The sequence below is a fragment of the Primulina huaijiensis genome, chromosome 7 (assembly GCF_012295235.1).
Source record: "Primulina huaijiensis isolate GDHJ02 chromosome 7, ASM1229523v2, whole genome shotgun sequence".
In the NCBI taxonomy this organism is placed as follows: domain Eukaryota; kingdom Viridiplantae; phylum Streptophyta; class Magnoliopsida; order Lamiales; family Gesneriaceae; genus Primulina; species Primulina huaijiensis.
Window position 1 is genome coordinate 18,943,097 of NC_133312.1, and position 25,694 is coordinate 18,968,790.

Below are 25,694 nucleotides of genomic sequence, written 5' to 3' on the forward strand. Positions count from 1 at the left end.
ATCTCATACTATTCACATCCATCCTATCTGATTTTGTCAACCACTTGTATCAGTGTCAGAGACGGGACAGCCGCCCACACCCTATTCTGCTAGTACACTTGAGTGTGGTGCTCACATCGAGATAGTCCGGGTAGACAATTTCCCGGGAGCCTAGACGTCCCGGCGTTCAACTGCTCGGCCTCTGGTGACCCTTCTCGTAGATTCTCCTCAACTTGAGCTATCCATCCAATGTCCCGTGTCGTCCGTGACTTGTGCTCCCTTGTAGACATCACCAATTGTCTCGGATCGTCCATGATCCGGGCACGATCCATGACCCGGAATATCCCGGAGTATCATCACTCCCTCTTTAAATAGTCGGGCTAGAGTCATACCCGCTGTCCCGATTAATCTTGCTTGTCCGGTCAGGAAAAATACTTTGATTCTTCCTTTTTATAAACAGCTTTTGAATGTTGAATCTCTAAATTTTTCTGAGCGTTGGAAAATAACCGGTATTTTCAATAGGTGATCGGGATACCGAGCCTTCAGCCAGGGTAAGAGTTTCTGTGCTTAAAGAATAACCAGCGTATGGAGCCCCGGGCCAGGGTAAGGATCCCTGGACTTGAAGGGGTCGAGGTGCGGAGCCCCTAGCTAGGGTACGGAGGCCTGGACTTAATGAACAACCAGGGTACAGAGCCCTGGGTCTTGGAGTAGTTGAGGTGCGAAGCCCCGAGCCAGGGTACGGAGCCCTGGACTTAATGAGCAACCAGGTTACAGAGCCCTAGCTTTTGGAGTGGTCGAGGTGCGGAGCCCCGAGCCAGGGTACGGAGCCCTGGACTTAATGAGCAACCAGGTTACAGAGCCCTAGCTTGTGGAGTGGTCGAGGTGCGGAGCCCCGAGCCAGGGTACGGAGCCCTGGACTTAGTGAGCAACCAGGGTACGGAACCCTGGGTCTTGGAGTAGTCGAGGTGCGGAGCCCCGAGCCAGGGTACGGAGCCCTGAACTTAATGAGCATCCAGGGTACGGAGCCCTGGGTCTTGAAGTGGTCGAGGTGCGAAGCCCCGAGCCAGGGTACGGAGCCCTGGGTTTTGGAGTGGTCGAGGTGCGGAGCCCCGAGCCAGGGTACGGAGCCCTGGGCTTAACAGATGGCCGAGGTACGGGTCCCAGGACCAGGGTATGGGTCCCTGGACTTAGCGGATGGCTGAGGTTCGGAGCCCCGAACCAGGGTACGGAGCCCTGGACTTAACAGATGGTCGAGATACGGGTCCTCAGACCAGGGTACGGGTCCCTGGACTTAGCAGATGGTCGAGGTACGGGTCCCCGGGCCAGGGTATGGGTCCCTGGACTTAATAGATGGCCGAGGTAAGGATCCCCGGGCCAGGGTATGGGTCCCTAGACTTAGTAGATGGCCGAGGTACGGGTCTCCGGGCCAGGGTACGGGTCCCTGGTCGTAGCGGATGATCGAGGTACGGGTCTCTGGACTTAGCAGATGACCGAGGTACGGATCCCCGGGCCAGGGTACGGGTCCCTGAACTTAGCAGATGACCGAGGTACGGTCCCCGGGCCAGGGTATGGGTCCATGGACTTAGCAGATGATCGAGGTACGGGTCCCTGGACTCAGAAGGTGGCCGAGGTACGGCTCCACGGGCCAGGGTACGGGTCCCTAGACTTAGCAGATAACCGAGGTACGGGTTCTCGCGCCAGAGTACGGGTCTCTGGACTTAGTAGATGGCCGAGGTACGGATCCCCGAGCCAGGTTACGGGTCCCTGTACTTAATAAATAACTAGGGCCTTGTACCTCCAGGACTTAAGATAATGCGTCGAGGTCTCATGTCTCCCGGACTTAGAAGAAGGTGCCGGGGCCTCATATTTCCCAGACTTAAGATAATGTGCCGGGGCCTCATGTCTCCCGAACTTACAAGAAGGTGTCGGGACCTCATATCTCCCCGACTTAATATAAGATGTCGGAGCCTCATGTCTCTCGAACTTACAAGAAGGTGCTGGGGACTCATATCTCCCGGACTTAAGATAAGATGCCGTAGTTTCATGTCTCCTGGACTTTAGACAATGTGCTCATGTATCCCGGACTTTCAAGAAGGCGCTGGGGCCTCATGTCTTCCGGACTTTAGATAATGCGCCGGGGCCTCATGTCTTCCGGACTTAAGATAATGCGTACTTACAAGAAGGTGACGGGGCTTCATATCTCCCGGACTTAAGATAAGATGCCGGGGTCTCATGTCTCCTGGACTTTAGATAATGCGCCGGGGCCTCATGTCTCGCGGACTTTGAAAGATTTTTGCTTATCCTGTTGTATTAGTTTTATTAAAAACTAAATCACTAACCTGGAAATACTGAATCCGAATTTATTTTCGGTAGAGTGAAACTTCTCTAGCTGAGATAAATTAGGTGACTAATATAGCTGTATGCTACTGAGTGCATAGTAAATACTTTTTCACGCCAATCTGGAATAGCTGCTGAGCTTCGAGCCCATATGAAAATCCATAGATAAAATCTGAGTGCCGAGCTGGTCGGACTTATTTTTGAATGGAAATCATATCTACGTCTTGAGCTTAATTTCCCACAGGCGCCGATGCGATCCGGGTGAAATGGATGAGCCGGTCGGGTGCTCCACCGGATCTGTCACGTGTTTTCAGTGTTCATAAAAATATCAAAATTCACAAAATCATAAAACAATTGGGTGTAAATTATTTCGAAATTAATAATAGATAAACCCACTTATGGTTAGAATGCTCCGAAGCGTCGGATTCCAGGATTGAATTTAATGTCTATTGGTATAGTTGTTATACTATATGACTGTCATCCTATTCATTTTGTTTTCGAATCCAATGAAAATAGTACAATTCTTGCTGATTTGATACCATCTTGCTTCCGAATGCGCATAACTACATGATAGGTAATAAAAGAGTTCACACCCACATCAGAGGCTCAAGTTTTGTGCCTGGGATCTTTGTTTTCAACAATGATGCGATCCGGGTGAAATGAATAAGCCGGGTCGGGTGCTCCACCGGATCTGACATCAAGATAATGAAGGGAATAAGAGCAATGTGAGATATGGCTTTCCTGTGAGCTGCAGACAAGGAGATGAACTCGTGAATGGGCGTCGGAGGGGTATCCGGTGTGACCACTCCGATGCTTAAGTCAGTGAATGACTCAAAAAAGACCAATGTAACCAAGTGATGATTGTGATATTGGTGTGTATGAGGGAATAATGAATGCTGGTGAATTCAATATCTCAATAGATGAATAAATGTAAAGAAAGAACTTGGTATTTATAGTAGGAGAAGTAATGATGATCTCGTTATGCGTGTTACCTACTAATTATAGTAGGAAGACTATTCATACCCTATATTCTGACATGTCAAATCTCATACTAGTCACATTCATCCTACCTGATTTTGTCAACCACTTGGATCAGTGTCAGAGACGGGACAGCCACCCATACCCTATTCTGCTAGTACACTGGAGTGTGGTGCTCACATCGAGGTGGTCCAGGTAGACAATTTCTCGGGAGCCTGCATGAGATCCCGGGCGCCCAATAGCCCGGGGAGAAGACGTCCCGGGCGTTCAACTGCTCAGCCTCTGGTGACCCTTCTCGTAGATTCTCCCCAACTTGAGCTATCCATCCAGTGTCCCGGATCGTCTGTGACCTGTGCTCCCTTGTAGACATCACCAATTGTCTCGAATCGTCCATGACCCGGGATATCCCGGGGTATCAAACAAGATTCTCGAATTGTACTGTAAGTGCGCTAGCTTTTCTGATGCCCAGAGCCTATTTGATGAAATGGGTGAGATAGATTTGTGTTCTTGGAACACTTTGATATAAGGATATTCAAAAATGGGCAGAGTGGTCGAGGCGAGGAAACTGTTCGACCAAATGCCCGATAGAGATAACTTTTCTTGGATAGCCATGATTTCAGGCAATTTTAAGAACAACAATCTGAGAATGCAGTAGAATTATATAGAACAATGCAGCGAAATGATAATTTCAAGTGTAACAAGTTCAGTGTTTCTAGTGCTCTTGCAGCTTCGGCTGCTCTGCAGTCTTTTCGTTTGGGTAAGGAAATTCACGGACATCTAATTCGAATACAGTTGGATTCTGATGCAGTGTTTTGGAGCGCTTTATTGGGCGAGTACGGAAAATGTGGGAGTGTAATGCGGCTAGGCACATTGTTGATACAACATTGGGGAAAGACGTCGTTTATTGGACGGCTATGATTGATCTGCATTTTGGAGATGGAAGTTGGGGAGAAGGGCTATCTTAATTTTCGAAGTTCTTAAATTCTATAATTAAGCCTAATGAGTTCACATATGCTGGTGTTTTATATGCAAGTGCCAATCAAACGACATAGGGGTTGGGACGACTGGTTCACGTTGGGTAATCGGTTTTCTCGTGTCCAAAACACAGCGGAAGTTTTAAAATTTTTAATCTGACATTCAAATATTATCTTGGACACTCGTATGGTTTAAACGAAACAAACATTCACAGGTTGTAAATAAATTTACCTTCAGTGAATAATTCACTCGACTCCACCTATTCCGAGGTTAGCAGATATAGCTCTTGTTGTAATTCTCTTACGAACGTTCTTGAAAATCTCCTTTCTTCAATCATCTTATCAAGTCCGCGACTGGATGATTTCCTCTTCTTAATTGCAATAGAAATTTAGAAGATTTTTTTTTGTTGGAAATCAAAATTCGAGAAACAGCTCAAACTCCCTTTTTTCTTTGATGGAGGCCGAAATATTGGAGAGTAGAGTGGATGCAATTTTTGAAAATTACAAGGCAATAGTGGAGGCTTGTGTAGGCTAGGGTTTGTCGCACCTTTACTTAATTATGAATAATTAACCTAATTTTTATAATTATAGATTTAGTTTCCTTAATTAACTTTAATGAACTTAATCAATTAATTAGACTAGTCCAACTAGTTTAATTAATTAAAGTCCATTAAAATTTTAATTATTTAGCATGTTAGACTTGTACTCCTACAAGCCCATTATGCATACCCTATTTTCATTAAATCTTTTATAAAATCAACATTTAAGTTTAATAATTTAAATTATCAAATTTTATAAATTCAACTCATTGAATTTATTCTCTCCAAAATTTAATTAGCATAAATTCAACTCCTTGAATTTATTATCCCATTATTTTATATAAATTCAACCCCTTCATTTTATTTTCTCAAAATTTAATTATCATAAATTCAACTACTTGAATTTACTATCTCATAATTTTATATAAATTCTACTCCTTGAATTTATTCTCTCAACGAGAACAAATAATCCAGTATTTGTGTGACCCTCAATGGTTCAGGGATACAACTAGCCATTGGTTCACAACACTTTGTGATTCAAGACATTTTCTTTTATTCGAGATTACACTAATTTGTCTCATTCCATGCACCAACATTTGATCATGAGAATGTCAAAAATCATTTTTTTGAAAAAACTCATCGAATCATGATAAGAGCGTCTAGTAACATCGTCCATAATTCCCTAGGTATAACTGATAGAGCCTACAAGAACCAATCGGTTATGATTAACGTACACAACGGTCCCTTCATCTTATATATCTCGATCGAATTTGCAACTATTGGTTCATCGAGGGTTGCATATTAAATTCGATAGCTATTGCAGTTGGGAGTTTAATGTATGCAATGATGTGTACTCGTCCCGATATTTTTTATGTCGTGGGTCTGGTCAGCAGGTATCAATCTAATACAGGAAGAAGACACTGGAGTGCAGTTAAAAGGATTCTAAGATACCTAAAAGGCACTACAGATTGCTTCCTTTGTTATCAAGGAAAAAATTTAACATTGAAAGGATACACAGATGCTGATTGGGGTGGTGATTTAGATAGCGTAAGTCAACTTCTGGTTATGCTTTCTTGCTAAATGATGGATGCATCTCTTGGAGAAGCAAAAAAACAAACTTGTGTATCATTATCCACAATGGAAGCAGAATTTGTGGTATGTGCTTTTGCAGTGCAAGAAAGTGTTTGGTTAAAGAGATTCCTATGTCATTTGAGCATCGTAAGCAGTCCTGTGAGAGCTTTAACGATTTATTGTGATAGTCAATCAGCAATTGCTTACACAAAAGACCCCAAATACCATGGAAAAACCAAACATATTGACACGAAGTACAACTTTATCAGAGATATAGTTGAAAAAAAAGAAGTGATGTTGAAATACATTCTTACACACGTGATGGTGGCTGATCCATTTACTAAGACAATACCAAGAGACATGTTTATAGATCATATTAGATCTCTTGGACTACGTAGGATATGATTGTAACTAAATACATGTATTTAAGATATTGTGCTCATTATTATAACGATGTTTTCATTATGTGTAATGTGTACACTTCATGAATTACTAATCTGAAAATTGAGAGTATGTCTGACAAGTTGATGTTATCTCTCTCACATGAGCAATCAGCTCTGGTGCTGAGAAACATGCAGAGATGAGACGATATTGGTTTTGTTGAGAACAAATCCATACATATGTTGCCTTGGTATATATCACCAGGATGAGATTACTTATTTAGATTTTATTGTAATCGAAATGGATTTTCCCACAATCCATTTAACTTGTCTTATAGTCATATTAGAGTTTTCTTTAAATTGATACATGTTGGAGGATAAGTAAAAAGAAAACTCAAGTTAAGTGTTGAGAGGCACTTTAACTAAGATCTGTACGATGTGAATATTTTTTTTGTGACATACATTTTTTTAAAGAGGAAGAAACACATCGTAGCACATGTTTCATACCGTGTGTGTTGTAAGTGATCATTTGGATAATGATTATTCGAGTCTCAGATCATTGTGTGAGATCCATAGATTTATATATAAACCTAAACTTATACCCTTAAGACTTTTAATTGTCTCTTTAATTTTATTTTAGTGATGCTACTTTAGCATAATACCAATAGCTATGGATGATTCGGTGATGAGGTACATGTCTAAGAAAGCAGCTAAAATAAAGATTGAAAGATTCTAGTGGGAAAAGAAGATTTATTTTGACACTTATTTTGTATTCACAAGCCGACTAATTATGTTTAACTTAGTTGTTAGAACATAATTGTGAATACATACAGATATGAATAATTTTGAATCAAGTATGCTCTTTTATTTTATTTTGGGACAAGGGATACGTTGATTAGTGTAATAAAATAAATCTGAGGTATAACGAGTAAAATGTCCTCAAAAATATGTTTTGAATTGAGCTTCTATACATCCTTAACACGTGTATAGCTTTGAGCTCTTATTTAATATGCTCGCTAGTCACACGATCCATTTACTTGTATGAAATTGGTGATATATGATTGTGATAAATCTAAGCAAGATGTTTAGCCCTCATGTGCGAGTGGGAGATGTAAGAATTTATATATATATGGGTTAATGGTAATGGGTCGCCCATGAGGCCGACCTGACCTTTTAGCATTTGGATTGTGAAAACTTGATTCCTTTCCATTAGTGATCGGTATCGGACCGTCGAAAAACATTTTCATCTTCGGAACAAAGGTTAGTAAATCAACTACAAAGATCCTAAATCAAAGTATGAATTATACGATATTCGAGTTAGTTTTTCCGTCATGGATGAAAGGATTCATGGCAGAACTTGTGCATGAACAAAGGACTATCACAGTTATTTGTGATAGCCAAAGTGCATTCCAATTGTCCAAGCATCAAGTGTTTCATGAACGATCAAAGAACCATTGGTAGCCTTATCCACTACCGAGGTAGAATATGTTGTCACAAACGCAGTAAAAGAGGGTATATGGACGAAAAGATTCATGGCAGAACTTGGTCATAAACAAAGGACTATCACAGTTATCTCTGTGATAGCCAAAGTGCATTCCAATTGTCCAAGAATCATGTGTTCCATGAACTATCAAAGCACATAGATGTAAGAATGTACTTTGTAAGAGAAACAACAGAGACTGGTGCAATACAAGTAAGCAAAATCAGTACACATCATAATCCGACAGACATGTGTAATAAGCCCCTTCCAAGTGATATGTTTAGTTATTGCTTGGAACTGATCGACCTGACTAAAGGGGCAGAGCCTTGAAATAAATGCTTGAGGAGGCACAACTGTGGGAAGATTGGATCAATAACAAGGTGGAGAATTGTGGACTCTGGTGTTATATACATCCAATACAGGTCAAGCAAAAGTGAATAAAGAAACAAGTACCAACAAGAAGTTAGTTGGTGAAAGCTCAACCAATCAAGTACTGGCTACTGGAGTAAGCAGTCAAGGGGCTTGGACACTTGGAAATTGACTTGAACTATGAGAATTCAATGAGAGGATATGTAGTAGTTGATTGAGAGAGCAAATATCTAAGAAGTGGAAAGAACTTTTTGTGAAATTCAAGTGTGTTCCATTTTCTATATGTGAGAAAACAAGTGTGAATTTCTGTGAGATGATTTTGTAACTTGAGTGATCCATGCTTTGCATAAGGTGTAGACGAATCGAACCATTCATGACATTTTCGAGCTGGCTTGAAAAATATTTTATTCGTATTCGAGCTTATCGAACTCGAATATGTTCAAACTTTTTCGAGCCGAACTCGAGCCCAAATTATTTTGTTTGATAGTTCGCGATCCACTCGCGAACTTTAATATTTTATCAATATAATATAATTATATATTAAATAAATAAATTTCGAGTCTCTTTTTAGAGCTATAGTTCTAATAGTTCGCGAACATGTTCGAATATTTCGAGTAGAACTCGAAGTCGAGTTTTAATTCGAAACGAATTCGAGCCAAAAATTTAAAATTTGAGCTTCGAATTGAGCTAGGCTCGAATTTGAATAAATCTGATTCGAGCCGAATTCAAGCCTTAAAGTTTTCGTCATATTCGACTCGATTCAGTTGATTTACACCCCTAACTTTGTACATTGATTATAGCGAAGAGCCTATTTGTAGATCATTTGATCGAACCACGTAAATTTGTTGTTCTTTTTTTTTTTTTTTTTTTTTTTTTTTTTTTTTTTTTATCGGATGTAGACCTTAGAATATTGTTATAGTCTTGAAATTTTCGTTAAAATAAAGTTAAATCAAAATGTTTTTATAATATACTATTCATAAATTAGATTGACGTAAGCATCACTTATGTTGAAGAGTAATGAGTCAATTTAATTATTAAATTCATTATTGAAGTTCAAATTAATTATAAATACACAAACACGTTACACACTCCAAAAAAATCTATAAATAATGGATGATTTTCATTGTTCAAAACTCTCATGAATTTATGCTTAAACTCTTTAACTTTTAGTACTTGAGCGTCAGAGTGTATACGTCGGACAAATCCCGGCGTCTCTGCAGGTTCGTACACATATCCAAATAATCGTAGACAGGTTGACCATTGAACTACCCAATATATATATATATATGTACGAACCTGCAGAATATTTCAAAGAATCACAATTTTTGGTTACATCGTGTGTGTATATATATATAGATATATTATATTATATATATAATTGCGTAGTTCAATGTTGACCATTAGAATTAGAATCGATGAGTTCTTCCACTCTTTCCCTTTCTCTTTATTTTATTCCGCGTGGGACAGATACTGTTTTCTAGAAACAACTGAAGAGCCACTTGTTATGTATTTTATTTTTCTTGTAACCCAAGCCACTTTTTGTATTTTCCACGAATCCAAAACCCAATAACGCGCGTGGCATGCGCGTGTGATCATATGAAATTAAGTCAATTAGGTAACCGAAATTCTGAAGGGACTTGGGTTCAACTTCAGAACTTAAGTATTTTTTATGGTTCACGCAAACAACTGGATCATACAATATATTGAACAGTTTGACACATAAAAATTTTCAAAGGAATGAATAATCATAATTTTTATCTTTCCAACTTACCGTTGATGCAACCAACTAGATCATATAGTACATTAAACAATTTGACACACAAAAATTTTCAAGGAGTTGAATAATCACAATTTTTATCTCCCCAACAATGTGTGGCGTATATGCATAGATGCATCCAAATAAAACGAACAACCCCGCCAACTTGATAGGTCGACAAACCCCCCACCCAAGCTAACTCGCAATGGGTTGCGGGTTAGGTTGTCAAGCCTCCAACAAAATTAAAAAAATACAATTTTTTTAAAAAATAGTACACAAATAATTGTAATTAATATAAGTTTTTCCAATTTCATCAAATATAGTAAAAATTATAAATAATTCGAATTTCATCAGTTATACATAAATTATTGAAATAATATAATAATTGTTTTAAAAACTAACATATTAATGCAACCCGCTTAATTTTATATATATCTAAACATTTTATTTTTCGTTATTTTCAAATTAATGATTTTTTAATTAAAAATAATAATATCTAAAAATTTAAAAAATATAGTTAAAAATATAATTGAAATAAAAAATATAAACAAATAAGATAAGATAATAAATATATATAAATATAATAATAATAATTTTCCATTGAAATTAAGCGCGTGGTTTGCACACCTTCTAGATAAGGTGTTCCTTCGTTTTTGTGCCGGACATTGAAATTAACGTGCACTACTAAAAAATATCAAACGGTGCATTTGCGTGCAGGCTTGGTAGACTACACGTCAGTAGGCACACATGTCGTTATTTAATTGGGTACTGGTCTCGGTCCTGCCCTTTATAAGCCGGCTTTTCCTTCTCTGGTTACCACTCATTCATATTTCCTCATTCCCAAAGCATATTATCTTCTTCTAAAGGTATTTTCTTCCTCCGTTTTTCTTTATGATTTACGTGAGTTTTTTTTTGTTTTTAATTAATTTTGCGATGATTTCTGCTTGATGTTAATTTTTTCCGGGATCTGATGATCTCGGTGCTTAATTTTTCGATTGAAATTGTGGTTGGTTTATTGGATCTTGTAGTTACAGGCCTTTTCAAATTAAAAGTTTAACTTATATTTATTTAGCTTCTCCTTGTGATGTGATTCGGATATGTCAATTGTACTGATTTTTCTATTTTCATGTTGACTGTTGATTTTATGGATCTGTTGATTACAAGCTTCTAGGATTGGAGATAGATTTTGGTTCTGATTTCTCTAACTTTTGTTTTTTTTTAAAAAATGAATTCGAATTTTATGGATCTTCCTGAATGAAGCGGATCTGTGAGAAGCTAGGTTTCTGTAACTTTTGTTTTGTTTTTTTAAAAATAAATTCGACTTTTATGTATCTGATTTCTTGATTGAAGCGGCGGATCTGTTATAGAAAAGTTCTTGTTTGATCTAGATCTTTTTTTCAGTAATGATTAATTCTCTTTGTATTTACGGTATGATGTCGAAATTTGATAGATCTGTGCTATATGAAGTGTTTTCTGATCACGTTTCACCTTTTTCCTCTTGCAGATGCAGATCTTCGTGAAAACCTTGACAGGAAAGACCATCACCCTAGAGGTGGAAAGCTCCGACACGATTGACAACGTCAAAACCAAAATTCAGGACAAGGAAGGAATCCCCCCAGACCAACAAAGGTTGATCTTCGCCGGCAAGCAACTTGAGGACGGCCGCACCCTCGCCGATTACAACATCCAGAAGGAGTCAACCCTCCACTTGGTCCTCCGTCTGCGTGGTGGCATGCAGATTTTTGTCAAGACCCTTACGGGCAAGACCATCACCCTTGAGGTGGAGAGTTCAGACACTATCGACAACGTTAAGGCCAAGATCCAGGACAAGGAGGGCATCCCCCCGGACCAGCAAAGGTTGATCTTTGCAGGAAAGCAGCTCGAGGATGGCCGCACCCTCGCCGACTATAACATCCAGAAGGAATCCACCCTCCACTTGGTCCTCCGTCTCCGTGGTGGCATGCAGATCTTCGTTAAGACCCTCACCGGCAAGACTATTACCCTTGAGGTTGAAAGCTCTGACACCATCGACAATGTCAAAGCCAAGATCCAGGACAAGGAGGGCATCCCACCAGACCAGCAGAGGCTGATCTTCGCCGGAAAGCAGCTTGAGGATGGTCGAACCCTTGCTGATTACAACATCCAGAAGGAATCCACTCTCCATTTGGTGCTGAGGCTCCGTGGTGGTATGCAGATCTTTGTGAAGACTCTTACCGGGAAAACCATCACCCTTGAAGTCGAGAGCTCGGACACCATTGACAACGTTAAAGCCAAAATCCAAGACAAAGAAGGGATCCCACCAGACCAGCAGAGGCTGATCTTCGCTGGTAAGCAGCTCGAGGACGGGCGCACCCTGGCCGACTACAACATCCAGAAAGAATCGACTTTGCACTTGGTGCTGAGGCTCCGTGGTGGTATGCAGATTTTTGTGAAAACTTTGACCGGAAAGACCATCACTTTGGAGGTCGAGAGTTCGGACACCATCGATAATGTGAAGGCCAAGATTCAAGACAAGGAGGGTATCCCACCGGACCAGCAGAGGTTGATTTTCGCTGGTAAGCAGCTGGAGGATGGAAGGACTCTTGCCGACTACAACATTCAGAAGGAGTCCACCCTTCACCTTGTCCTGCGTCTCCGTGGAGGTTTCTAAATGAATGTGTTTCGCCTGCAATCTGTCTTGTCTTGTTGGAGTGATGTGTGAACTGGGTTTCTGATTGTTAAGCTGTTTCATGTGGGGATATTTTATGCAACTGTTCAATAATTTCATGTGACAAATGAATTGGAGCCGAATTTGGTATTTGCCGTCGTCTTCATATTATTATATGGTTTATGTTTTCTTTTTTTTTTTTTAACGAAGTAAATTCATTAAAAAAAAAGTTAAAACGGTCATACTCGAGATGACACCCACAAGTTTTAAATAAACGTAACTACAACATTAAATACATCAACAGGGGTAGGAATACAACGGAGAACAAAAATCTTAATTTTATGTACCAAGTCCTCCCATCTTCTGCTTTTCATCATCGAAAATGCACCTGTTGTTGTGTGCGTTTTAAAAGTTGTAAACAGTAGTTGCAAGTGTCGTTCTACGCATCCTAGATAACACCGAATTACAACGATAACAATTTCTAAACGTCCTCAAAATAGCCGTGGTGAAGCAATGTTCTTCGACATTGTCAGCCAATTGCGGATCTCCTTCCATATTGCAGCCGATAACTTACACTGAAAGATCATTGCAAAGAATACAAGACTTATCTTCAACAAATGATAAGCCATCTCTAGTCAGGAGTTTAGCATGAGCCACCAACCACAAAGTCCTCAATCTTCTGCTTTTCATCATCGAGAATGCACCTGTTGAGTGATTAACAGAATGAAAGAGAAATGTGTTCCATCAAATTCTTAAAAAGTCTTTTCTTGCTGGACAATAAATAGCATCCCTTTGTTTTAGCAGACCTTTTCTACGACAAAACCCAACGGCACTTACTATTGAAACGCGTTATACGTATATGAGACGAGTTTAGTGTCTACGAAGGGGAACTGAATGCAGTTTTCGATGGAAACAAAGTTAAATTTTGGTGTTTGTTTTGTGTTTCAGAAACAATGAATTAGGTATTAGGTTGATAAAACGTAGTGCAATTTAATCGTCAGATTTGACTAATTTCACTTGTTTATATTTTTTTAGAAGTTGAAAACATAACTAAAATTTAGTTATATTTTTTTCATTATAGTATCATACCAAATTCGGTTATTGGTAATGTTCCTTCCATTTGTTAGTAGATGGTAATAGATGTATTATGACTAGTCTTTTACATTTTATGCTCAATTGTACATTTTCCATATGCAAACACATATGTTTCAAATCATTATAATGTACAAATTATTATTATTATTTTTTTAATAATGTCATATCTTAATGTATCTTGAATAAGGTCGGACTTTTCGGAAAAGTGCAACTTGCATATTCAACTTTTGAAATTAAATACATTTTGATGAAGTTTCACCGAAAGACAATAATTATGGCATATATGATTACAAACAATTAAATCAAGAATTAACCACATCACTTTTAAAAAAATAAATTCGGGCGGGTATATGATGAAGGCAAAAACTTGTTTGAGACGGTCTCACGAGTCGTATTTTGTGAGACGGATCTCTTATTTGAGTCATCCATGAAAAAATATTACTTTTTATGCTAAGAGTATTACTTTTTATTGTGAATATCGATAGGGTTGACTCATCTCACAGATAAAGATTACGTTCATGGATGAATCGATCTTAATTCTTCTTTCATGTTACTCCTATTTCGGTGTGCTATTCGGATGAAGTAATAATATAATGTCTTACAAATAGTTTGTACTTTAAATCATGGAATTGAATTTTTCATATTATGGTTAGCATATTATAACTTTTGCAAAACCACTCTTAACTTTGAGAAATGTTGCATTTAGATCACGGAGTAATCAATATTATTGATAAAATCACAGATTGTTTAGATTATCAAGTCCGTGCATTTAAATTTTATTGATAACTTATTTGTTTACTTCTTTTTTTTGATCTTTTGAGCTATTTGTTGATTCACTCAACTTTCGTATATTTAAACGAAATTGTAAAAGAGTGATAAATTCTTGTAAACTGATAGTGTACGTAATCTGAGCAGTAGAGAGAATTTTATAAAGTTGTGATAGAGGCTAGGAGTTTCAGCTCTGTATAGGTGGGGCCTAGGTTGGCAAATTGGACGGAAATAACAAAAACGTGGGTTGACTAATATTTCAGACGGAAATATGAATACGCGTTTTTAACGCGTATTCACACTGACAGAGGCTCTATAAATAGAGCTTCCTCCTTCATTCTCAAATCATCCCTTCTTCGAGTTTTCTCTCATCTTATAGCATTTGAATGCTTAGTTCTATAATATTTGTGAAGTGTTTTGTTCTCCTGTATTAAGAGAGTGTGTTCTCTTTGGAAAAACAATGAGTGAGTTGTACACCACAAAATATTATAGTGGAAATTCTTTTCATCTTGCCCGTGGTTTTTACCCTAATAATTTTTGAGGTTTTCCACGTAAATCTCGGTGTCCAGTTTATTCTTTATTTTTGGGTTTTATTATCTCAAATTCCGCACGTGGGACCAACAAGTGGTATCAGAGCCTTGGTTTAAAATTTCTTAAAAATTCTGAGTATGCTCTGTGGTTGCAGCCTATACTGATCTTCCACATCAGAAAAGATTTTTTGAGATTTTTTATTTAAGGCGGGATTAATTTTGTCCAGTCTACTAAATTGTTGTAGACATAATGGCGGGAAGGTACGAGATAGCAAAGTTCAATGGAAGCAATTTTATGCTGTGGAAAATAAAGATACAAGCAGTTTTAAGAAAGGAGAATTGCTTGGCGGCTATTGGAGATAGACCGGTGGAGATTACAGATGATGGAAAGTGGAACGAGATGAATGACAACGTTGTTGCCAATCTACACTTGGCTATAGCAGACGAAGTTTTGTCAAGTATCTCTGAGATAAAAACAGCCAAAGTTATCTGGGATACTCTGACAAAGATGTACGAGGTCAAGTCCCTACACAACATGATTTTCCTAAAGAGAAGGCTTTATACTCTTCGGATGGCGGAATCCTCATCGATGACCGACCATATCAACACACTAAATACTCTATTTGCCCAACTCACTTCCATGGGGCATAAAATAGGGGAAAATGAACGTTTGGAGCTTCTACTTCAAAGTCTACCAGATTCATATGATCAACTTATCATCAACATTACCAACAATATTCTTATGGGCTTTCTAAGATTCGACGATGTCTTAACTGCGGTTCTCGGAGAAGAAAGCCGGCGCAAGAATAAGGAAGATAGGTTGGTAACATCGAAGCAGGCAGAGGCTTACCGATGATAAGAGGAAGATTTATGGATCGTGACTCCAGTGGGAGCCAAAGACGAGGTAGATCAAAGTCGAGAAGTAAGAAGAAAAATATTTACTACTTTAAATGTGGCGGTAAAGGGCACTTCAAGAAAGAGTGTACGAGTATCGAGAAGAGTTCTCAAGGAAATGTGGCTAGTACTTCAGGCAGTGGTGAAATATTATTCAGCGAAGCAGCAACAGTTGCAGAAGGCAGGCACAAATTTTGTGACACATGGATTATGGATTCAGGAGCGACGTGGCACATGACGTCTCGGAGAGAATGGTTTGATCACTATGAACCAGTCTCAGGAGGATCTATATTCATGGGAAATGATCATGCCTTGGAAATCGATGGGGTCGGTACTATCAAAATTAAAATGTTTGATGGCACCATTCGCACCATACAGGAGGTACGACATGTGAAAGGACTGACGAAAAATCTTTTGTCCTTGGGGCAATTGGATGACATCGGGTGCAAAACTCGTATCGAGAATGTGATCATGAAAATTGTGGAAGGCGCGCTTATGGTTATGAAGGCGGAAAAGGTTGTTGCAAATCTGTATGTACTTTTGGGAGAAACACACAAAGAGGCAGAACTAGCTGTTGCATCAAATGGTTCAGGAGAAGAATTAACAGTGTTATGACATAGAAAACTCGGGCCTATGTCAGAACGGGGGTTGAAAATTCTCTCAGAATGGAAGTTGTTGCTAGGACTTACAAAAGTGTCACTACCCTTTTGTGAGCATTGTGTTACAAGTAAACAACACAGATTAAAGTTTGGCACTTCTACTGACAGGAGCAAAAGTATATTGGAGCTGATTTATTCGGATGTTTGGCAAGCACCGGTTGTATCCCTAGGAGGAGCGAGATACTTTGTCTCGTTTATTGATGATTTCTCTAGGAGATGTTGGGTGTATCCAATCAAGAAGAAATCAGATGTTTTTCAGATCTTCAAAGATTTCAAAGCGCGGGTTGAACTTGATTCTGAAAAGAAAATCAAGTGTTTGAGGACTGACAATGGAGAAGAATATACCAGTGACGAATTTGATGCATATTGTCAACATGAGGGCATCAAAAGACAGTTTACAACGGCTTACACACCTCAAAAAAATGGAGTGGCGGAGCGGATGAACAGAACCTTGTTAGACAGAACAAAAGCTATGTTGAGGATTGCGGGTCTAGACAAGTCATTTTGGGCGGAGGCAGTCAAAACCGCTTGTTATATTATCAATCGTTCTCCTTCAGTGGCGATTGATTTGAAGACTCCGATGGAGATGTGGACTGGAAAGCCGACAGATTATTGTCATATGCATACATTTGGAAGTCCGTTGTACGTTCTGAACAATGAGCAAGAGAGATCGAAGTTGGATTTGAAATCCAGAAAATGTATCTTCTTGGGTTATGCTGATGGAGTAAAGGGGTTTCGCTTGTAGGATCCTACTGTTCACAAGCTTGTCATCAGCCGGGTTGTTATCTTCGAGGAAGATAAAGTAAAGGGAGACAAAGGCACACCGAATTCAGAAACTACTATAATTCAGGTGGAACATAAGATGGACGAAGGTCAAGTTTCTTGTGAAGCAGTACCAGAGCACGAAGATCAAGAACATGTTGAGTCTGAAGTTTCCAATGTGAGGCAGTCAACTCGAGACAGAAGACCACCATGTTGGCTTTCAGATTATGTAACTGAAAGCAACATTGCATATTGTCTATTATCAGAGGATGGTAAGCCATCGAGTTTCCACGAGGCTACTCAAAGCTCGGATTTATCCTTGTGGATGATAGCAATGCAAGAAGAGTTGGAGGCATTAGACAGGAATAAAACTTGGGATCTTGTTACACTACCACGACGAAGGAAAGTCATTGGAAACAGATGGGTCTATAATATCAAGCGTGATGGCAATAACCAAGTGGAGCGGAATCGTGCTAGATTGGTGGTAAAAGGGTATGCTCAGAAAGAAGGAATTGACTTCAATGAAATATTTTCTCCTGTGGTTTGGCTTACAGCAGTCAGAGTAGTGTTGGCATTGTGTGCGGTGTTTGACCTACATCTAGAACAGCTAGATGTGAAAACGGAGTTTCTTCATGGAGATCTTGAAGAAGAAATCTATATGCTCCAGCCATAAGGTTTTGCGGAAAAAGACAAAGAGAACTTGGTTTGCAGGTTGAACAAATCTCTCTACGGTCTCAAACAGGCGCCAAGGTGTTGGTACAGGAGATTTGATTCCTATATCATGAGCCTTGGATACAACAGAATGAGTGCAGACCCTTGTACATATTTCAAGAGGTCTGGTGATGATTATATTATTTTGCTGTTGTATGTGGACGACATGTTGGTAGCAGGCCGCAACAAAGATCATGTCCAAGGATTGAAGGCACAGTTGGCTAGGGAATTTGATATGAAGGACTTGGGACCAGCAAACAATATTTTAGGGATGCAAGTTTACCGAGATAGAAGTAACAGAAAGATTTGGCTTTCCCAAAAAAATTATTTGAAGAAAGTATTGCAACGCTTCAACATGCAAGATAGTAAGCCAATTTCGACCCCTCTTCATGTTAACTACAAGTTATCCTCCGAGATGTGTCCTAGCAGTGAAGTAGAGAGGATGGAGATGTCTCGAGTACTATATACATCAGCAGTGGGAAGTTTGATGTTCGCTATGATCTGTACAAGACCGGACATTGCTCAAGCAGTGGGAGCAGTTAGTCGGTATATGGTGAATCCTGGAAGAGAGCATTGGAGCAATGTTAAGAGGATCCTTAGATACATAAGGGTACCTCGAATGCTGCATTATGTTAAGGATGATCGGATTTTACACTCAGGGGCTATGTCGATTCAGATTATGTAGGTGATCCTGATAAGATGAAATCTACTACTGGTTATGTGTTTACACTTGCAGGAGGAGAAGTAAGCTAGGTTTCAAAACTACAGACAGTTGTGGCGTTATCTACAACAGAGGCAGAATACATGGCAGCTACTCAAGCTTGCAAGCAGGCAATATGGATTAAATTGTTATTGGAGGAGATCGGGCACAAACAAGAAAATGTTTCTTTGTTTTGTGACAGTCAGAATGCCTTGCACATCGCAAAGAATCCAGCCTTTCATTCCAGGACGAAACACATTGGAGTCCAATTTCATTTTGTGCGGGAAGTAGTAGAAGAAGGAAGCTTGGATATGCAGAAGATCCATACGAAGGATAACATAGCTGATTTTCTGACCAAGCCACTGAACACTGATAAGTTTGAGTGGTGTAGATCCTCAAGTGGCCTAGCGGAGACGTAAGCAGCATGTAATGGCAAGATTGAAAGGATGTGTGGAGATGTGTTTGATTCTCAATCAAATCTCCAAGTGGGAGAAAAGTCGACAAAGAAGTTAATAGGTGGGGCCAAGGTTGGCAAATTGGACGGAAATAACAAAAACTTGGGTTGACTAATATTTCAGAAGGAAATATGAATACGCGTTTTTAACGCGTATTCACACTGACAGAGGCTCTATAAATAGAGCTCCCACATTCATTCTCAAATCATCCATTCTTCGACCTTTCTCTCATTTTATAGCATTTGAGTGCTTAGTTCTATAATATTTGTGAGGTGTTTTGTTCTCATGTATTAAGAGAGTGTGTTCTCTTTGGAAACACAGTGAGTGAGTTGTACACCACAAAATATTATAGTGGAAATTCTTTTCATCTTGCCCGTGGTGTTTACCCTAATAATTTTTGGGGTTTTCCACGTAAATCTCGGTGTCCAGTTTATTCTTCATTTTTGGGTTTTATTATCTCAAATTTCGCACGTGGGACCAACATTTCGTTTGTGCTTCGTCAAATCTTCTAGTGATCCTTCTGTGGAACAGAAAGATGGAGAGACGTATAAGCATTTAGACTCCTAACTTCGCGAAGCAAACTCTCGACTCGCTTTACTACACATTTATTTACTTACTCGTCTTGTTCAGCTTGCCAGCAAGATTCAAACACCCCTTTAAAAACATATTTCCCCACTTGTATTAGTTTGTTTTCAAACTTGTACGGTGTGTTTGGCAACCAAGATTTGGGAGGATTTCCTAGGATTTGGATTTCGAAATTCAATTTTTACTGTTTGACAAGGTGATTCAAAAAAAAAATTCGGATTTGTTTAGAATTTTATTAGATTTCATGGGATTTCAATGAGTATATCTAAATCCCATCAAATTTGATAAGATTTGGTGGGATTTGGATTTTAAAAACATACAATTACTTTTTGATCCAAATTAAATTGTCTTGATGCCTTCAATATAAATTATTATTATGTTTTCGTTTTTGTTTTTGAGAATTTATGTAGCAATCTTGTTTCCTCTTTTCATCATTCTTCACCAACACATCATTCTCATCAGTCAACTTTCTCCACCAAAAATTTCTGCATAGTTAGACTATTTTTCATTTTAACTTTTTTAAGAAGTCGAGAGCTTTCGTTTAAACTTTATAAGTTTCGTGTGTTATTTATTAATTAATATAATAAAAATTGTAGTAATTACCAAAGCCTCTTTTTACGTTTAATAATTAATTTCATGTTAAAGTTTGAAGTTTGACTGCAAATTTCATCACCTTCATGTGTTCGACCTCCGGTGAAATTTGATTATGAGTAAAACAAATGAAATAGAGTGCATGTTGATGTCCAAAATAAATTTTTGTTGGTTGATCTTTATACTTGTAATTATTTCTTTTTTGTTTTTGTTATATTTTTCTTAACAAAAGTACATAATGCTTTTGTGTGCTACTATTTTATTATTTCTGGTTATGATACATGTTGGATTTTTGCAATAGTTATTTTATTTTGTATAAAAAAATTATTTTATAGATCGATGGAGTCAAAGAATCAACTCGACGATCACATATTGCAGTTGTAGCAATAGTAGCTTGTGTTGCTTACTTGAATACATTATTTCATAAAAATAAGAGCTACATAAGTACTAGCATCATATAAGAAAAAGATTCAAAAAGAGATGTAGTTAGGAAGGAGTTAATGTATCGTATTGAAACAGATGAAAGAATTCGTGAGGCGCTTCGTATGGGACCAACAACATTTATGAAATTTTTTACACTATTACGAGAGAAAACTTTCCTCAAAGATACTATTTATAGCAGCATAGAAGAACAATTTGCAAAATTTTTGGATGTTGTTGGGCAAAATGAAAATACTCGCTCAATGGGATTTATATTTTTACGATCTGGAGAAACTATCAGTCGACATTTTCACAATATATTGAAGGCGATCATATTTCTTCAAGATCAATTCATGATCCAACCTGATGGAAATGAGGTCCCACCTGAAATCATTCATAATCAGAGATTCTATCCATATTTCAAAGTAAAAATATATAGATAAAACTTTTTTTATTGTTTTATTAAAATTTAAGCCATACATGATTAAAAAATAATTTAATTTTGATACATATAATAGGATTGCGTTTATTGCAATCGATGTGAGTAGATCCTGATGAAAGATTAGCATGCTGCATTTTGCATAATTTTCTCATGGGAGTAGATCCTGATGAAAGATTGATTGCTGAAGTCGATAGTGAACTAACAAATGAAGTTATTGTGAGAAAGATTGATTGCTGAAGTCGATAGTGAACTAACAAATGAAGATATTGTGACTGAAAAAATACAGCTTCTCATGGTAGATCTGAAAATGGTAGGCGTGGAATAATGATAAGAAACAGAATAGTGCAAGAAATGTGGGAAGATTATGCGTGTGGTCCTACTTAGAATATTTTGGTCGTCCTATAATTAGAATTTAATAATATTAAAGTTGTTTGATTTCTATGTAAAATTTGTTCTTTTTTATGAATTTGTATTTTTTTTATTGTTTTACTCAACAAACTAATTGCCTAATTGTCTTATCATTAGACATTTTAATTATTTTTTTTATGATTTGAGCTTTGTAATGTTTATCACATCTTAGGAAATGAGTACTGATGCTCCAGCTATTGACGTTGTCCACTACAAAAGTTGGACTCAGCAGATGGATGAGTTTTTGCTTGATTTTTTACTTGAACAAAAGAATCAAGGACAAAAACCAGACATAAATTTTTTCTCAAGCTGCGTACAATGCTGCTATCGAAGCTATTAATTCCGAATTCACTATAAAAGTAAATAAAGATAACGTGCAAAATATATTAAAAGCTTTGAAAAGAAAGATGACCATTGCTTTGGAAGTCTTCAAACGAGGTAGTGGGTTTGGTTGGAATGACATAACAAAACAAATTGAAGTACCAGAGGAGGTTTGAGATACATTAATCAAGGTATGCATTGTTATTGTGTTCATTTTTAATTGTTTGTATTTTTTTCAATTGTTATTATCTTAAAATATAAATATAATGTAATTAGGTATATCCTGAAGCTAAAAATGTCCGAAATATTGCAATTCCTTATTTTCCTGTGCTTCGAGAAATATTTGAAAAGGATAGAGCTACTGGAAAAGGAGCAGAAACTGGAAAAGAGAAGACACGTCATTGGGCAAGAGAGGGGAAAGAGCCGAGCTATGGAGAATCTTCAAGAATAGAAGAGATCGATCGGTTGGTAGCCGAGCAACATATACATTTAGAAATTTCGGATGATTTTGAGGAGGAGAATGTTCAACAAACATTTGTTCCTCATTCATTGGCCACAAATAATAATTCTAAAGTTGGCAAGAAAAAAGTGTCAAAATTTGATGAAATGAATGAGAGATTTGACACTTTGAATAACACGATCTCACAAATGGCTAAGGCGACAGTGTCAATGAACAGAGCAAGCGTCGATGTGAAGAGGTATACACTGAGCTGACAAAACTTAATGGAGTAGATGAAGATTTCGTTTTTGCAGCAAGTGATTATCTTATGTCAAATCCAACTGCAGCTGACTTTTTCTTGGGGATTCCACATCATGCTCGTCTTCGCTGGTGAATTGGAAAATGAACAACTCATCTTAGGAAAAAATAGGAATATGATTATGCATTAGATTCGTTGATGAATTTATTGTTGTTTTAGATTGTTTTGGTTTCTGTATTGATAATTTTTCTGGATTTAAATTTTCATATTTTGAATTTGTTTGATCATTTTTTAATTATTATTTTATGTGCACTATGATTAATAAATAATAATTAATTTTTGAATTTACATACACAAATAATAGAGAAGAATTGTTAATTTCTAAACTTCTTTGGGTTATTTTTGTTTAGATGATTTCTAAGAGTAGCTTAATAAAATTTTAAAATTTCACATTCGAATACTTTTTTCTCCAAACAAGAAATGAATTTGTAAATATCATTTTTAAATTTTAAACCAAACACCAAATGGAATTTCAAATACTTGAATTTCCAAATCCAAATCCAAATTCATATTTTGAAAGAACCAAACACACTGTGTGTTTTAAATCAAGAACATTTGATTCTGAATCCTAACAGATGCAAAATAAGTCTTTTGCTCGAAAAAGTTTCAAAAACAGATCGACAGTTCACCATTCTCTGAGCTGTTGAGAAAAAAACTCATAAATCGCATAATCCATCATGTTAAATCATTAAAAATTTGACTGAAAATCATTTAAAATAACAAACTCCTACTAAAACTTAATTTACTCTATTGACATAATACCCATACGAGCAGTATGCTCATAAAACTATTTGGGTGATAGTCCCTTAGTAAGCGGATCTGCAACCATAGAGTTTGTACCAATATGCTCAATAGACAACTTTCCACTCTGAATTCTTTCTTTAACAACCAGAAACTTTAATCGGTGCTACCCGATGGTTCGGGTACCCGAAATTTATGTCAAAAATTCTATTTTTTTAATCTCTCAATATATATAAATAGATATTCTACACAAAATAGCACAACAACAATAAAAAATTGTAGGAAAACCATCAATCTAAATAAAACATATGTCAATCAAAAAGCAGTAATTCAGCACAACAAAAAATCCATCAATTTTAAACAATAATAAGTTCATAAAAAATCATCAATTTAAATAAAACACATTCCAATCAAAGGTAAAACCACCTGAATTCACCATATACAAAAAATATATCAAATATTAACCAATCCAATCATCTTCGAAAGTAAAACATCAACAACAAATTAAAACAAGAGATAAATCATCTTCCAACTTCCAAGTTCCAAGCTAAAACATCATCTATCCAGATATATCATCTTCCAATTCAGGACTGACTCAAAGAGTCAAAATCCAATCAAATAAAAAATACCTGAAATGTTATAATTCTATTGGTTTTCTAAGACAATAATTATTAAAGTAGATAAATATAATGAATTTATATTTTAAAAACTTACAATAATCAATTGTTGATGTTTTTCATAATTATATATCAACTATGATTGAATTCTTCCCTGAGTTTGTTAATTCTATGCAAAAAATAAAAAATAAAAAATCCAAAAAGATTAGTCATTAGAGAATAAAACATAACCACTAAGAATAAATATAGAAAAATAAAGAAAAAAATGTATTTCTCAAGTATTTCGATTTTAGCCAAATCTTCCTCCACGCATATAGGCTTAGAATCCAACCTTAGCCTATCTTGGGGACATACCAAAGCTTGAACTATTATAGGAGACAATGAACTTATAAAAGCATCCAAAACACGACCACCTGTACAAAATGCTGCTTCCGAATTAAAGCAACAGTGGAGACAGGAATAGCTAAGAAATCATGTGCCAATCGAGAAAGAATAGGAAACCTGGGAGAATTGACTTTCCACCGCTGAAGGATATCAAAATTTTCATCATAATCTTCAGGATCCTCACCTAGATATTTCTCCAATTATGACTTCAATTATTCTTTTTTCCCACCAAGTTTGTATGTTCTAAACTCATCTTTCAAGTATGTTCGAGAAGTCATTGAATTATTAGATTGAGAATCTTTTGAAAATGATGTAGAACCTAATGCAGAACGTACCGGACTTCCTGGAGTTCCATGTCGCACTTTATAATCGAAAAAAATTTCTTGCATTCCACTCTTCACTTTTTTCTTCATCATCGCGCTCTTTGTGATATCATCATACATTGTATCAAATGAAAACTCAACAGACTCTAATTTGTGATGAGTATCAAGAATCACTGCATAATACAACATCTTGTTCATTTTTTCAATCGAACCCCAATACTTGTCAAACTTATCTTTCATTCTTCTTGAAATTTCACTTAATTCAAAATCATTTCTTAGTAACCACTGTTTTAGAAGCATGTCAACATCACTTATTTAATGAAATATGGTGTTCGAAGTGACATATAAAGAGCCAAAAATTGCCAAAGTGAGCTTGTAAAAGTGTCCAAGAAACTTGACAAACAAACTAGCCCTTTCTCGATCATATTCCGATGGAATCCCATCATACGGTGGTTTCAAGAGATCATTCACGTAGGCAAAATCTATATCGGCATATGAATCAAATGCTCTTTTCAAAGATATTGCTGACTCTAACATTAGATATATTGAGTTCCATCTTGTAGGTTCATCAAGTCATAACAATTTCTTTGTATCTATCTTTTTTATCTCAACACATTCACAAATTTTTTTATACCTTGCTTGCGAGTTTCGAACATACCTCTAATTCGAGAGATAGCTAAATGTTCGTCTTTCCCTTTCAGACCATCCTGCAAAATAAGGTTGAAAATATGTGCAATACATCACATGTGTAAATATTTCCCCCCTAAGATATTTGTTTTCCAATTGTCAAACTTTTTTTGCAAATATATTATTGCAGCATCTTTTGACGAGGCATTATCAACTATGATGGTAAAGATTTTATCAATTCTCCAATCAAGTAAATATTTTTCAACGGCTTTACCCACATCATCACTCTTATGTCCAGAAATCGGACAAAAATTCAAAATTCTCTTTTGCAAAGTCCATTCATCATCAATGAAATGAGCAATTAGACACGTATAATTCACCTTTTGTATTGAT

At 37.2% G+C, this 25,694-nt stretch overlaps 1 protein-coding gene across 1 annotated transcript; it reads left to right on the plus strand.

Moving 5' to 3' along the window:
* The first annotated feature begins 10,605 nt into the window (after window positions 1-10,605).
* LOC140980439 (polyubiquitin-like) lies at window positions 10,606-12,660 on the plus strand. Its single transcript, XM_073446247.1, has 2 exons — window positions 10,606-10,729; window positions 11,368-12,660. The coding sequence occupies exon 2, from the start codon at window positions 11,368-11,370 to the stop codon at window positions 12,511-12,513; it is 1,146 nt and encodes a 381-aa protein (XP_073302348.1). The 5' UTR covers window positions 10,606-10,729; the 3' UTR covers window positions 12,514-12,660.
* Window positions 12,661-25,694: the final 13,034 nt, after the last annotated feature.

Bases quoted from the DNA above. Each gene is read 5' to 3' on its own strand.
- LOC140980439 (XM_073446247.1), top strand. From the start codon at position 11,368: ATGCAGATCTTCGTGAAAACCTTGACAGGAAAGACCATCACCCTAGAG.